The sequence below is a fragment of the Lineus longissimus genome, chromosome 3 (genome assembly GCF_910592395.1).
Source record: "Lineus longissimus chromosome 3, tnLinLong1.2, whole genome shotgun sequence".
NCBI classification, from domain to species: domain Eukaryota; kingdom Metazoa; phylum Nemertea; class Pilidiophora; order Heteronemertea; family Lineidae; genus Lineus; species Lineus longissimus.
In genome coordinates, this window is record NC_088310.1 from 4,362,145 (window position 1) to 4,376,609 (window position 14,465).

The 14,465-nt window shown below is 40.2% G+C and overlaps 2 protein-coding genes across 2 annotated transcripts; one reads left to right on the forward strand and one right to left on the reverse strand.

The window, feature by feature from the left end:
* Window positions 1-1,966: 1,966 nt before the first annotated feature.
* On the reverse strand, window positions 1,967-10,473 carry LOC135485445 (coiled-coil domain-containing protein 170-like). The gene is made up of 12 exons (XM_064767457.1): window positions 10,166-10,473; window positions 8,320-8,390; window positions 7,294-7,336; window positions 6,846-6,944; window positions 6,258-6,514; window positions 5,790-5,931; window positions 5,310-5,495; window positions 4,834-5,151; window positions 4,264-4,464; window positions 3,725-4,141; window positions 3,313-3,549; window positions 1,967-3,159 (listed from the first exon to the last, which is right to left on the reverse strand). Exons 1-12 carry the CDS (start codon window positions 10,328-10,330, stop codon window positions 2,839-2,841), a joined length of 2,457 nt encoding a protein of 818 aa, XP_064623527.1. The 5' UTR covers window positions 10,331-10,473; the 3' UTR covers window positions 1,967-2,838.
* Window positions 10,474-10,621: 148 nt separating this feature from the next.
* On the forward strand, window positions 10,622-12,337 carry LOC135484976 (uncharacterized). Its single transcript, XM_064766696.1, has 4 exons — window positions 10,622-10,761; window positions 11,158-11,403; window positions 11,589-11,740; window positions 11,991-12,337. The coding sequence occupies exons 1-3, from the start codon at window positions 10,690-10,692 to the stop codon at window positions 11,733-11,735; spliced, it is 465 nt and encodes a 154-aa protein (XP_064622766.1). The 5' UTR covers window positions 10,622-10,689; the 3' UTR covers window positions 11,736-11,740; window positions 11,991-12,337.
* Window positions 12,338-14,465: the final 2,128 nt, after the last annotated feature.

Below are 14,465 nucleotides of genomic sequence, written 5' to 3' on the forward strand. Positions count from 1 at the left end.
ACAGGATTTCAGATGGTGTCATTGGGGGGTCCTGTGATTAAGGTTCTCATCTGGATAAACCGTCAAACAGTGAGGACTGCTGCTCAAGAGTGTCTTCATTGGGCGGCTGTGTTCTATAGACCCTGTATAAGGGTTTCCTCCCTTGAATGAACTGGTTATAAATGCAGGGCAGTTGCAGTTAAAGCATATCATCACAGGGAGGTCCTGTGATAGAGGACAGCTGTTCAAAGTGTCCTCTTTGAGATGAACTGGTATACACAGGACAGCTGCTATTCAACTGTGTCTTCAGGGCGGTCATGTGACATAGGGCAACAGATCAAGTCTTTTTAACATGAACTGTTTATACAGGACAGCTGCTTTTCAGGTGGGTCATGTCGGAGATCATCTGATATTGTCTCCAAGCGATGTTTTGTTTGTTTTCCATTGAGCATCCTTGTGTATTCCACCTAAAGACAACATCACAATTGCCAGACAAATCAGATGTGTACTTGTAGCTTTAATTGAAAGAAATGAAGTATTATGCTTTTTCTTTTACTCCTATTGCTGCTTTATTTTTGATAGAAAATTACACATCTGATACAATAGTCATGATATTTTTCTAACATTTATATCAACAGAACCATCATATGACAACATACATGTAATACCTACAAGTACTCTATAACTAAAAGTATTTGTAAATGGGAAGGAATGATAATTTTCCTTTATAGAAAGACCAGTCATATCTAGTTTTATGATTCAGAGACACCTGTTTTGGCAACACTATCAAATATGTTTGGTCTTTTTAATACTGTAACAGGAAATTATACACAGCCATCTGATGACCAATCCCAAAGGCAAGTTATATCAACCCAAAAAATAGATAACACTGGTTTGAATGCCTCATGGTCCATTCTTGAACTTAGAGACAGAATTTAAATTAGATGAAGATCTACCTACATGTACAAAGCTGAAGTAAAAATATATTCAAGAATTGGACAGATTTAAATATGGACAATTCTAAGACATATATGTTTGATTAAATACCAATTACCAAATCGGTTTATGGTTTTACGGAATTTCTTGTTTAAAAGTAAAATAGCATAGAAAGACTGTACTGTACATATAAATATCATTATTTACAACAAAAATATGAAGATGCTCAATATATATGAAAAAATAACCTATATCCTCCATGACCATTTCAAACATTTCTTAACAGATAATGACTCATTAGATACATCTTTTGGCAACAGACTTATGCTAGAATTTATAGCCATCAGGCACTAGTAGATCAAACATCTAGCGTACTGTACCGAGCCAATTGAAGAGAGTACGTTAGGCCAAAATCAGTTTAAAATACCCTGAGTAGTGCTAAGTCTTTGACATGATGTGGTGGGTAATATCTCTAGGTTCTGAAACCTATTGTCATGATTCTTCAAATTTCAATCTAACTGGAAACATTATACTTCAGCAACAAAGCTAAATGTAATGAGGTAGCAGACTTTTGAGCAATCTTGTGAGATGGGGCTGTAAGGTGCATGTTCAAGTCCCATAAGAACACTGTAATGACAACTTCAGCCGTAATTAAAATGACTTCGTACACAACGTTTTGTCGCCATCGTTTTACCTTGTTGTATAGAACAACTACCTTGAAGAGCCTTGAAAAGGAACCAAAAGACTGTGCCAGCTTGTGAATTTGAATGATGGCTACTACCTCAATACATAATGCAGTGTTGAGTCAGATCAAGCTACGTAAAATGAAAACTGTGAAGTGCAGACGGACTTGTGCAGACGAATTTATGATTCACTTTCACTACAATGGAATGTGATAAGTGTAAAGCCACTGAATGGCTTAAATTAACCTCAACGAAACTCAATCTGAGCAAGAGAGGTATGGTATATACGTAATCAAAATTGTCATAAAATGAAAAATATTAGTAATGAAAATAACAATGGCCGGAATAAAATGAGTAGAAATGGAATGATGAAATGAAAATTATATATTATTTGGCAACGTTCCAGGGTCATATCAAAATAATTTTACAAGCAATTGTTAAACATTTCGAACAATATTACAGTTGGAGGCTGTATAGAATGATACTTTTGATAGTGTAATATCTACCTACCTAAGGTATGAATTGGGTGATAGATTATGATATCTTTTCTCTGTGAGTTGATCAATTAATTGGTAAACCAATTACCAATCTGAAAGAGCTCTATCTACATGGATGGTTTTAGGAGCAATGGCATTGGCAGTCTTGCAATTAATTAACATGATCACATGTAAAGGTTCGTGTTGGCCCAAAACTCGTTGAGAGTCCACATCAATTTCACGCTCCCTGCACACAAAAATGTACAGATCATCACTTTGCAGAGTTTATTGATTTCCTGTTGGACTTGGCAATTGCTGTGTTGACGATGTCGACCAACACCTATATCAAAACTTAAAGGATAACCCTTAAAAGGAATTACCTGTAAGTGACTGTGTCCCCTATGGAGATTTATAATCTAGAGATTTCTCCAGGAACTCTAAGGCACTTGAAGGGATATCATAATTCTGATGGTGACAGTTTTGTACAATGTTCAACGTGTCACTGAAAGAGCACCATCATGCAAGCGAAATATAAACATCCAGCATTCTCCACAGGTTGTTCTAGCAGGGGAGGCAGCCATTTTGGTTTTGCCACATTATCGATGTTACCACAGGATTACTAAGCTGAGCTAACATGCTGAATATTACAGAACTATAATCTCTCATTTTTTGAGTAACGGTGGAAGTCAGGGTTTCAACACAACCACACTAAAACACCCCGCGGAGAAAACTGTCATCGAAAAAGCGTGATGGAGAATCAGTTTTTAGTACTGTCGTGGATCCCGTCGGACTGGTGACGTAGACCTTGGTCGTTGTTGTTGTTTGTTTGAACTCCCTTTGTGATGATGCGGCCGCTTGGGACTTCTTCCACGTGGGCCTAAAAATCGTTTGGCGTCTTCGTACCCTGCTCTGAACCCGTCTTCCATATCTCCCATTGTGTGGTCAATCGCGAAACCCGTCAAGCCCGCAGACTGGTATGCCTGAATAAGTTTTTCGAGACGTGCAATGACTTCGTAGTTTGGAACTGCGAGAGTATTGATGTCTAATCCAAGCATTCTTGCAGTAACCTGGCGCAGTTCGAGAAGCTGAAATCGAAAAGGAAAACAGTCAGTTGATTTCCAGGCAACATGTAGTTTTTAGTAAACATTCTAATAGGTTCCAAACCTCTCAATTGAAAGATTTAGAATGAACTCAATGAGAAAGGAACAAAGTCTGAAGTGATAAGAAATCGCTCCTACCTCTCGTTCCCTGTCTGTCGCCTCCTCCATCAGCCTCTTCGTCGTCCTCAGCTCACTTGACAATGCCTGGACAGTATCTTCCGCGATGATCCGCTTCTCTCCAGAATCTCGATCACCCTCGTCGATATTCTTCCTCATCGCTTGAATCTTCTTTGCCTGGACTTGGCGCACACGCTCAAGTTTCTCCAATGTCTTCTCAAGGCCGGAGATTTCTTTGTCTTGTTCGATGCAGGTGAGCTGGAGTAAAAAAAACATCACATGATAATGTAGCCAAAACAAGGCTACATAGGAGACGTCTGCTATGAATGTTGGTTCATTTCTGGAAAACTGTCCATCGATTACAAATGGCACCGGTGCGTACTTGGTTCAATTCAGGAGCTCCACGAGTAAACATCATTTAAAGATTTCTTACCTTCAGATTACTGCACTCCAAAAACTCTGCCTTTAATTCCACAATTTCATTTCTAGACAGTCGCAGGTTTTCTCGACATCTGTCCAGCTCCTTGGCCAGCTTTCGGACCTTCATAGATTCACCGTCCTTCTCCCGTTCCAAGTCTGTCCTACCGTGCAATTTCTCTTCCATTCCGGCAACCTTCTTCCGCATGAGATCCAAGTGAAGATCCTTGCTCTCCAATTGCTGCTTCATAGCCTTGATCTTGCGTTGGAGGTTGTAAATGTGCGTGCTGCGGTCAGCTAGTGCTTCCGTTTCCAATTTTATCAACTGCGATGCACGGGCAAGCAGGGCCTCTCCCGACATGTCAAATCCAATGTCTGAATTCATGCGGTCAACTTTCATGATGGAAGATAATTTCTCCATGAACTTGAGGAACTGGAATGAGGAAAAGGATAGATTAATGATAGGTAAACGACTTTAGTGGCAAGGAAGAAAACAAAAGTAGACACCGAAGTATAAGGCCGTCTCGCCCATCGTACACAAGTCACACGACTTACATGGTCCTTGTCTCGTCGGAGACCGTCCTTTAAGATGTCACTGGAAGAAAAGTCTGATTCCATGTTATGCAACCTGCTCTGGATGTCCTCCAAGTCGGCCTCAGCTCGCCTTGCCCTACGTTCGTTGATATCACTCTTTTCTCTCAGGGCGTCGTACTGTTCCGTGACACGGCGAAGTTTCTGCTCCATAGCCTCAATCACCTACAAGGGAAAGAAAGTAGAAGCTTGGATAAAGCACTCTCAACTTATGACTGATCTTTCGGGCTTGCCACGCCAAAATTGAAGAGATCTGGGATGAAGTTTTTTAGAGCTTTTGGAGACTAGCTTGCTGTGCTCCTGAGTGTACTCTAGAGCTGACGACACAAAACAGATTTCAGGTTTAGACTCGAAACATGGTTTATTGGATGAATTAGCAAAACTCAGAAAACTACTTTTCAGCTGAAATGGCCTCCAATTAAGAATTCACCTAGTCAAAATCGGCCATGGGGTTGCAAAGATAAAGTTAAGACACGGTGTCACCATTCTGAACACTGAGAAAGATGAGAGGGCCCTTTGGCTACATGTACATACCTGTTTCCTCTCAAGAGCAGCGCCAATAAGTTCCCTCACTTTTTCTTTGATGGCGTCTTCAGTTGGTTGAACATTGGTGTAGGGATCGCCAAGCAAGTGGGCCAGACTCTCCTTAAACGAGTGAAGACTGCTCTCCATATTTTTAGCCAAGTAGTTGCGTTCTCTGTGTTCCCTGTCAATTTTATTGAGTCGGCCCTCCCTTTGTTCCAACTCGTTGCGGGTGGCAGTCCAAGCCTTTGTAGTCTGCTCCAAACGTTCCTTCAGGAGGTCATTTTCCCGAAGGAGTTCATGCCTCTCTGACATGGCATTGTCTCTTTCCTAAAACAGATTTTAACATCTTGCATTATTTTCAGGTTTTTAAAAACCTTATGCAGTAACAGTTTCAAGTCTGATTTTCCCTCTTCGGCAGAAATTTTTCTGTCATTCATTTCAAAGGTTTGCGCTCTCACAACATCTAAACATTACAGTATACCTACCAATCTAAGGTTTTGAATTTCCGTTGAAGTAGCAGTGCTGGCTTTCTGTTCCCTTCCAACCTCAGACACTAATCTCATGATGGTTTCCCTGCTAGCTTTGGTCTCAAGTTCGGTATTGGCCAATGTCTCATTGAGTGTTACCAGCTTCCCTTTCAGAATCGCATTTTCCTGCATCGTATCAGCAATCTACAATAATGAATGTTGACAACGGTTAAAGCAAAAATATTCAAAGCTTCCTATATTTTTGGTTGAAGCATAAGCAAAACAGTGAATACAACATAAGATTCACATCAGATTTGTCCCTGTCAAGTACACTGATTTTGGTCCCAACTGGTAACTTCAATTCAATCCTCATAAGCAAGTACCTCTCAATGACATGTACATGAGACAGCACTTGAAAATACCAAGGGTGTCCTCTTGTTTAGAGAGATTCTACTCAGCTGCACACACTGCAGTGTGTCTTCTTCTCTCCATTCTTACCTTGGCAATGACGTTTTCCATGGAACTGCTGCTGTAGTCCTCTATCCGCAGCACACTGGAGGTTTGTGACATGAGATCGTGAAACTTCCTCTCAAAAGACACACGGCATTGCTCTAGTTCCTCTTTCTCAGACAACAGGGTCCTGAAGGTCAAAGGAAAGTAGTTTTTACAACTATTTTTTTCTACCTGTGGCTGATTAAACATGGCCATGACAGTCATTGAACTAATCACTGACTACAGCAGGGACCAGAGACCAAAAGAAAATAACAGTTGCTTTTTGTAGGAATAATTTAATGGAAAGTTTAATGGAAAGATTCCATGATGGAGTCGTTGTATATAAAAAGCATCAGTTTCTTGTATCATTTATGAACTGATGATAGATATGCTACACACAAGTTGTGTCATCATCAGCAAACCTATTTTGTGGTTTTGGTAATTCTATGAAATTTATAAAATCTGCCTTCTTACCTAACTCTGCTTTCCAATTCAATAATCCTTTCACGAGATTCAGAATTGTCCATCTGTAGTGATGAGATGACCATTTCGGACTTGCTTTTGACCGAATGGACAGATCCGGCCGTATGTTCCAACTCCTCAATCTGTCTTCGCATCGTCTCCAAAACAGATTGTAACCTGGCCTCATTTTCTTTGAATGATTCATTTTCAGTCTTGAGTTCTTTTATTCGGATGTCCTTACAGTCTGCCTGAGCTTGGCATTCCCGCAACTGCAAATATTGAAAGAAGGGACATATATTTAATATTCATGTATATGCTGCTTAAGGCAATCAGCTAAGGCATTCTTTCATTCAACTCAAGTTGCCTGTTTTGATTAGGGTTATTATGGTTGCCATGTCAACATCATCGGACGCTATCATAACCATCACAAAAACTGATTAGGAAAAGCAGTGTGCAGTGACGACCAAACGATTGCATCAATATATATTCGTTGCCAAGGGAGACCAATATAATGGAGACATCACCCAATGAAACTTGCTTTGATTTTGATCGACATACCTAGTCACCAGACATAGCAATCAATCACTAAGAGTGTCTTACCCGTCCTTCAAGGTTGTCTATTTTCACTTGTAATCCAGCAATCTCAGATGCTCGGTTTGGAGCTTGTGGTTGGAGGGCAGATGACAGCAAAGCTTCAAACTGAAATAAAATATTGTCCCCTTTCAATTACTAACTAGTCTAATCGGCATAATATCATTTTAAGTAGGAACAGAACTGGTTGCCTTAGTAAACTCAGAACTACCAAAAAATTCAATGTACAGCAGGCAACCCAGTGCATTAAACAGTGGATTTAATGAAAAAGGTATGCAAATAACAAACATGACCAAATGCATAACTTCTAACACTATTTACCAAGCAAATATTACCACAACAATTTATTCCTTTTCAGGAGAGAAAGTTCAAGCTTTTCTGACTTAATCATTCCATTATCCACACAATGGCTGGCTGACAATGAAAGCCTCATTCCCATACTTTAGTGATGACTTACCGCTGATGTGTCAGAAACCTTGGATGTGTAGGCTGGCTCAGCACTGAAACAAGTCAAGATGAGGCATGAATACACTGAAGTTACATTGAAAGGAATACAGGTATCAGACTTCAGAGCGATATTCCTGATTGGAACAGTCTGACTTTGAAGTGAGTTTGGAAATGTGATACTGGTACATATGGCAAAATAGCAATAGCATATATCCAACAACTTTAGCGACTCTTTTCTATCAGCCTTTACTTGGTATGTGAAATGCACAAAGATAACCCACATATATTTCAGCTTCCAAAATCATGTGGAAAGATGATTGTCTGACTAATCAAGAGAAATAGTTTCAACTAAAGTGTTTTGTAACATAATCAGTGTCATTCTCTACCAACAAGATAGCACTGGAACTGTCAACTGGTCTAGATGTAGGTAACTTATCCTACTTAAATGTGAGGGATAGGTTCAGCAAGGAACTCTTTTTAGAAAGGGTTGAAACTACATTGGGGTCAAAACAAGGTACCTGCAGATGCAGGAGCCCAGCATAACCGGAAGTATTCAGGGAATTAGTGACAGGACAAACATGGTACATTGTTAGTAAGGTGACAATGAACAAAGATATGAAAGGTGACAGTAGCACTAACTTAGCACATTCTTGACCTATCAAGGGTTAACATCACATTGCTCTGGCATTCTTACTTTGAACTAGATATCTAAGAATAAGTGATAGATGTTTACACTTGATGTTTCAAAATGCTCAGAAGACAACATCAAGTTTTCACCCTACTCACAATGTAACATGTCTCTCATGTTTATCAGACCAAGCATTGATAGGGCCTGAGTTAACACCTGGAGAACTGCAATAAAATAAGACCTAGAAATAGGAATGTTTACTGAACATTTTCAACCAATTACAAAGCAGTAAGTTTCAGGATGTCTACCCCTGCACCATCAAGCACCAAAGCAGGAGTATGTTTAGATTTCTATCTCCATGTGGCATCCGCATGCAGTCAAAGTATCAGAAGTGGTTTTATAGTATACCTTGATATTTGGGTGATAAGGGAGTCTTTCTTTCTCAAGTCCTCTTTCAGTATCTTTACTTGTTCTTGAAGCTGGAAGAGAGATGGGGATTAGTATTACTAAACAGAACTCAAAATTCGAGCAAGTTTCAACTGTCACTGTCATCCTGCTGCAAGTTTTCAAAGCTCCGAAGGGATCAATGTAGGCCTATTGTTCTACTGTTACAATCTATAAAATCGACTGAACATGCAAAATGTTGTCAACGCCACCCCCAGCAACACCACTCAGCAGCTAAGCATGATCTCTTGTCACTCACCGACTCGGACATCACACTTTGAGACTCACAAATAAATATTATTCACAATGTGATCTTATTTCTGTTCCTGAAAAGTTGTTTTCAGTGTATTTTCTCCTTGAAATCGATCACTTCAGGTACTATTACTGTGCATACCTAGCTAAATTAGTGTCTAGTTTCGTCTCTGATGACATTTATTTCGTAAAAATCGCTGTTTTTTTCTAAAAAGGTGTTTTTGTGGTCATTTTGGCTGTTTATTTCGAGGGTACGGTAGGAGGTCATCGTTCACTCGATAACTCTTTTTAAAATGAAATAAAAGCGTTTTAAGATATACGATATGAATTGATATTAATATTCGTCAAGTGGGATTGTCGGTGGACGTTCATTGTTGAATTGTAGTGCTGGAATTACGAAAATATATCGATATCGTTGAGAATTTATTCATTAGGGGCCTACTCTCAATTTTTTCAACGCCTCTAGCACTGGTAAATTGCCACCATCTTGAAAAGCAGTGCCGCGGATGTGGATATGTAAAAAGGTTATCGCATCGCCACTACGCCTGAGAACGATGGCTGCCCTGCGCTGCATTGATAGTTCGTAATAAATTCACATAAAAACACACCAGAAGATCTCCGATTTTATTTACAAAGATCATATTTTGTTATTTATTGATAAAACAAGCCATTTTACCACAGCAGGTGACACATATTAGGCCTGAATAAGACTTTAGAATTTGAAGTGGTGGTGACGATGCCGATATCCAAGATGGCGGAATTATACCAGTGGTCAAATCTCATCTATTTTGGGTAATTGCATCATTATTTCTTTTTGTGATAGGTGATTTGTAAAATTTTGACAATTATATTTAGCAATATTTCGATAAATGCGGACCTGCTTCTTCCTCTTTTCGCAATCCGTTCTAATTGTAAAATTTTGACAATTATATTTAGCAATATTTCGATAAATGCGGACCTGCTTCTTCCTCTTCGTAATCCGTTCGAAGGGGTGACGGTGTTTCGATAACAGCGGGGCGCAAGCCGTCATGGGGGATGTACACTACAATGCACGTGATGATGGTTGAACATTCACTCTCGTTGACAGTGTATTATTGAAATATTTGATTGTGATGATGGTGTATTGTACTAGGCCTTGCATGCTCCCAACGTGTGGCATATTTCATATTAGAACCTTGTAGGTCAACACTGCTGAATACTACATACCTCATTTATGATCACCAATCTTCTCCCACTCTTTCTTCTTACCGAATGTGTCCACACTGCACTTACGGTCATTGTACTTTCATCTTATGTAAAATGTAACTTTTTACACGGTTTCAATAAACGATTTGTAATTTGTAATTTGTAAATTATAAATTTCACTAATAATTTGACGCCGCCAATTCCACTGGTCTTCGAAATACGTAAGCTACACTGTTGACGACTATGACACTCCTCACAAACCACATTGTGAATCAGACGCCGATAGGCTTGTCTATCTGGTCATCCTCTTCTCGTCAAAACAAATGAGGACTGAAAATTGAATGGGACGTAGGAGCATCTACACACAACTCACCTCAAGCAACATTTTACGTGAACCAGGATTGGGAGATCCTGGTCTGTTCAGAGGAGTGCTACTGCCCGATGATCGCAGTTCAGTGACAGTGTATCTGGTGCTGGCACCCACATTTCTGTGGATATCTGGGAGCCCATTTGAATGACCATTTTCTCGGTAAGCCATGGTTATTTTTGTTTCAATGTAACAAAATCGGAATCTTGAGGTATTAAAGATATACTGTGATTAACTTAGAGCCGATCAGGCCAGTCTCTGCGTGAAAATACACTGCTAAACACAAGTATGAATGAGACACTTTTGCATTGCTTGGCAACTCCAAACAAACAGGTCAACAGGTGCCCGGTCAAGGCCGTTGCCTCGTTTTCAATCGTCCTTGCACAGCGCCATCTGCAAACTCGCCCCAGTGCTGAAATTAAAAAATTTCAGGAACGAAATCAGCGCCTCTAGTGTCAAGATTGCGCCATCTGAAGGACAAAACCGTCACACTTCATCTAATTTTCTGCATTTCGCTGCCACATTTCAACATGTTCTTTAAATTTAACCCCTTTTCGGGGCGGGTAACACAATCTTCTCAAAGCTCAGCATACAATCCACGTGTAAGAGTCATTTAAAAATGTTTCATTGGCCTAAAAGTCGGCGTTTATGAGCTAGGACATCCTGTCATAGGTCATAAATCCGGTTTTGTTTGCCGGATGTGTAAAATGAAGGGTGTTGTTTCTAAATTCGGACAGCGTTTAAAGTTATATTTTGGGCAGCTGGTCTGCTTGTGTAGGGCTATTTCCGGTAGGAATTTCAGGTTCTAGCCAAAATGATGGTCCCTATTATTGCCAACCCTTAATCCACCCACATTCCACCATCCAGGAGGGTAACTACAACTATGACTGAGTACGGGGTATGGGTTAGGAACTTAAGAGACGAAAACCAACAGTACAAGATCAAGATGTCAGCATTGAGGATTAACCCAGATACTTATAACTTTTCAATTTTTTCAGGGCATTGCACCACACAGTGAACCACCCAGTGCAGAAATTATGTTCGAAAGTAGCAGAGTGAAACCTATCCATGAAACTGGGACTGCAACAGGAGGTCGTGTTGCAGGCCAGCCTGCCAAGGCATTGGGTGCTATGGAGGCATCAGTGGTATCAGCTCTTGGTCCTACTGCCAGTGGCAAGGCCCTTGGTTATGTACCAAACCACCCAGGATACTTTCGGTTCATGGAGTTGCAAAAACTATTTACAGTAAGTGCAAGTAACCTGAAGTGAAGTATACTCAAAAGTTAAATGCTTTCAGATTGAACCTAGCCTAAAGATGGTGGCAACTAGGAATTACAGTGTGAGAAGCAGAACTGCTTTTAAAAGAATGCTGAAGAAAAAAAAAAATTTGGCTCCCCATCAGAAGTGACTTCTTACTTGATTCTTTTCAGAAAGACGATCATCTCCTTGTTTGGATGAAGAGGGGGTCCCGGGACATGGGACCATATTATCTCACGTTAGGTCTCTGTGCCATTGGCATGGGATTGGCTGTGAAGAATCTTATAGCTATGTCTTTTCCAAAAAAGAATGCAGATTGATGAAGGTATGTGACTGAAATATTTTTTAACTCTTTCACTGCAAGACACGTTCTGAAACGACTGCAGACTCTCTTCGCATCACCGCCAAATTTGTTCTGAATTAAAAAACAACATCATTGGGATAACATTGGGTATCTTTTAGGAGTGATACAAAGGCTTGCTGTGGGAGGATGTGATGAAATGAAAAAACGGAGTTGAACAATAGGTAGATTAATTAATTTACTAAACAAAAAGATTTCACCTTATATTTTTCAGTTGCTGATTAGTTTGTTATTTATAAAATGAGGACAAGGAACATTAAAAGACAAGCAGTTTAACCTTCAACGTTGTCTGATCATCTGAGATTTCTACACATAATAGATGAAAAGAGTGGAACAAACATTGGATTGTTTTCTTCATAAAGCATGAGATTGTTCTTTTCATAAATTGTTGTGTAGAACTGGACATCAATTATACGCCGATGAGTTGGAGGAGACAAGTGAAAGCAGGATGTGACAAAGACGTAGGTATTGTGTGAATTTGTAGTGAAAGTTACAACATGAACATTAAAATGCTTTTTGTCAATGGAAATGTGACTGGTGTATTTCTGTAAATAAAATTTCAATTAACATATTATTATGCTTCCTCAATCCTTTGCACAAGTTTGTGCAATTTCTGACAAGAACTTATGTGGTTCTTGTGTAGTTGAATGCCTGTTGTGCCTTTTGTTGTGTATCCTGGGTTTACCTGGGTACCATTGTCCTGACTTGCCTGATGTAGGTGTGACTTTGGTGTCCATCAGTCTGATGAGTGGTCTGTCCATTAGAAATGAATTTCATGTTATGTCTCTGCTGACGGCCATAAAGGTAAAGATGGGATGTGTCATTGTCCTGACGTACTTGATGTAGGTGTCACCTTGGCTCCCTTAGATAAAAGGGTGCGCCAATCCGAAATTCATTTCAATTTTTGTCTCTGTCGACATTCATCAAGGTGAAGAAAGGATGTGCCTTTGTCCTGACTTGCCTGACACCAGTATGACCTTGGTTCTCTTGGCATGAGGGATGTGCCAATCAGAGATGCTTGCATTACATGTCTCTGTTGAGAGTCATCAGGCTGAAGATAGGATGTGCCATTGCCTGACTTGGCTGATGATGGTGACCTAGATGTCCGTCTGAAATGCACTTCATTGTACATGTATGTCTCAAGCGACAGTCATAAAGGTGAAGATAGAATGTGCCATTGTCTTGAATTGCCTGACACAAGTATGACCTTGATTCTTTTGGCATGAAGGATGTGTGTGCCTATCAGAAATGTGTTTTTGATTGTATGTCATGTTGAGAGTCATAAGGCTGAAGACATAGGATAGGCCATATTGTCCTGACTTGCCTGATGCAGGTGTGATCTTCCTGGTGTCCATTAGTCTGAGCCGGGATATCATGCCAATCGGAAATAAACTGCCAATAGTACAGGGACTTAAGACATTTTCACTGATGCGACTATACACGTCCTGTCCTTTGAAAGATTCTGATTGTACATACTTACTGAATAGTTGAATAGCACAGCCCTTGCTCTAACCGTCAGCCACACTTAGTTGCGACCGGCAAGGCTTGTCTTTCCGATGGAACATCCCAAAGCGACACCGCTTGCACGTTTGAGTTGTCAGTTGTAGTGTATAGATGGCGACATATCGAAAACACCAAAATTTGTCCGCGACGGCTCCGATTGCCTTATGAAGGAACATATTAATAATATTTTTTGTGAATGAAATGATGATAATCCTTTCGCGAAAAACGTCAGTCAATATTCATCATGCCATTTTCTATTATAACGCTACGCACTTAGGAATGGTTTTTCAATGCTTTTCATTCAATTTTGTGTCCAACGCGCGTGTTGAGTACGGGGCCGTACTGTCATCACTCAGTTATTTAGGTTCCTTTAAAAGATGCAGATGTGTGGTGATGGGGTGAATGATGGGTGGGATGGGGTGAGTGATGGGTGGGGCTGTGTAACACTCAGTCAGTAATCTAGGTCCCTATCACAACTGATCGATACAAAGATGTGAGTGGGTGGGGATGGGCCGCAAAATGCATTCTTTGCAAGCAAGAGATGTGACAAACTTCTTTTCCAGACTTTGGAGATACCACATGAGCACCATGAGGTTTTTTTTGGAGCTAAATATATCAATTCATATTATCAACAAGGTATTTTGGGACTCCGCCAAATGAACATGTGCACCAGTTGGTCCGACAAGCGCCTCGATATACGGTGCTTGGTACGACACTTTAGCTCAGTCGGAGTTCGAACCATGGGCGATATGAAATCATGTAAAGGGAGTCCTGCGTGGTGACTTTCAGAGAGGTCGATGATTCTCCGAAGAGCTTATAGGACGGTTAATATAGATAATACGGGCGTGGTGTGGCATCCTGCCCTCATTATCAAGACAATGACTTGGGAACCAAGCAGGCAACGGACGGGCGTGGTTGAAGGTTGAAATCCTGACAACATAGCCTGAAGGAGAGATGAAGGTTGAATGCAATCTCTTGGCGCGGCAAAATTACGAAACATGGCGAATAAACGCAGAAAACACTAGCGTAACATGATTTTCCCCGATAATTTAAAGATAAGAAAAGAGCTCCAGGGATTTCTTATATGAACTTTACTAAGGAGATTAAATGAAATATTGCAGTCATCAGTCAGAATTGATGAGAGAGATACTTGTTACACCGCTCGTTATCTTTTGAAAAGTTGGTT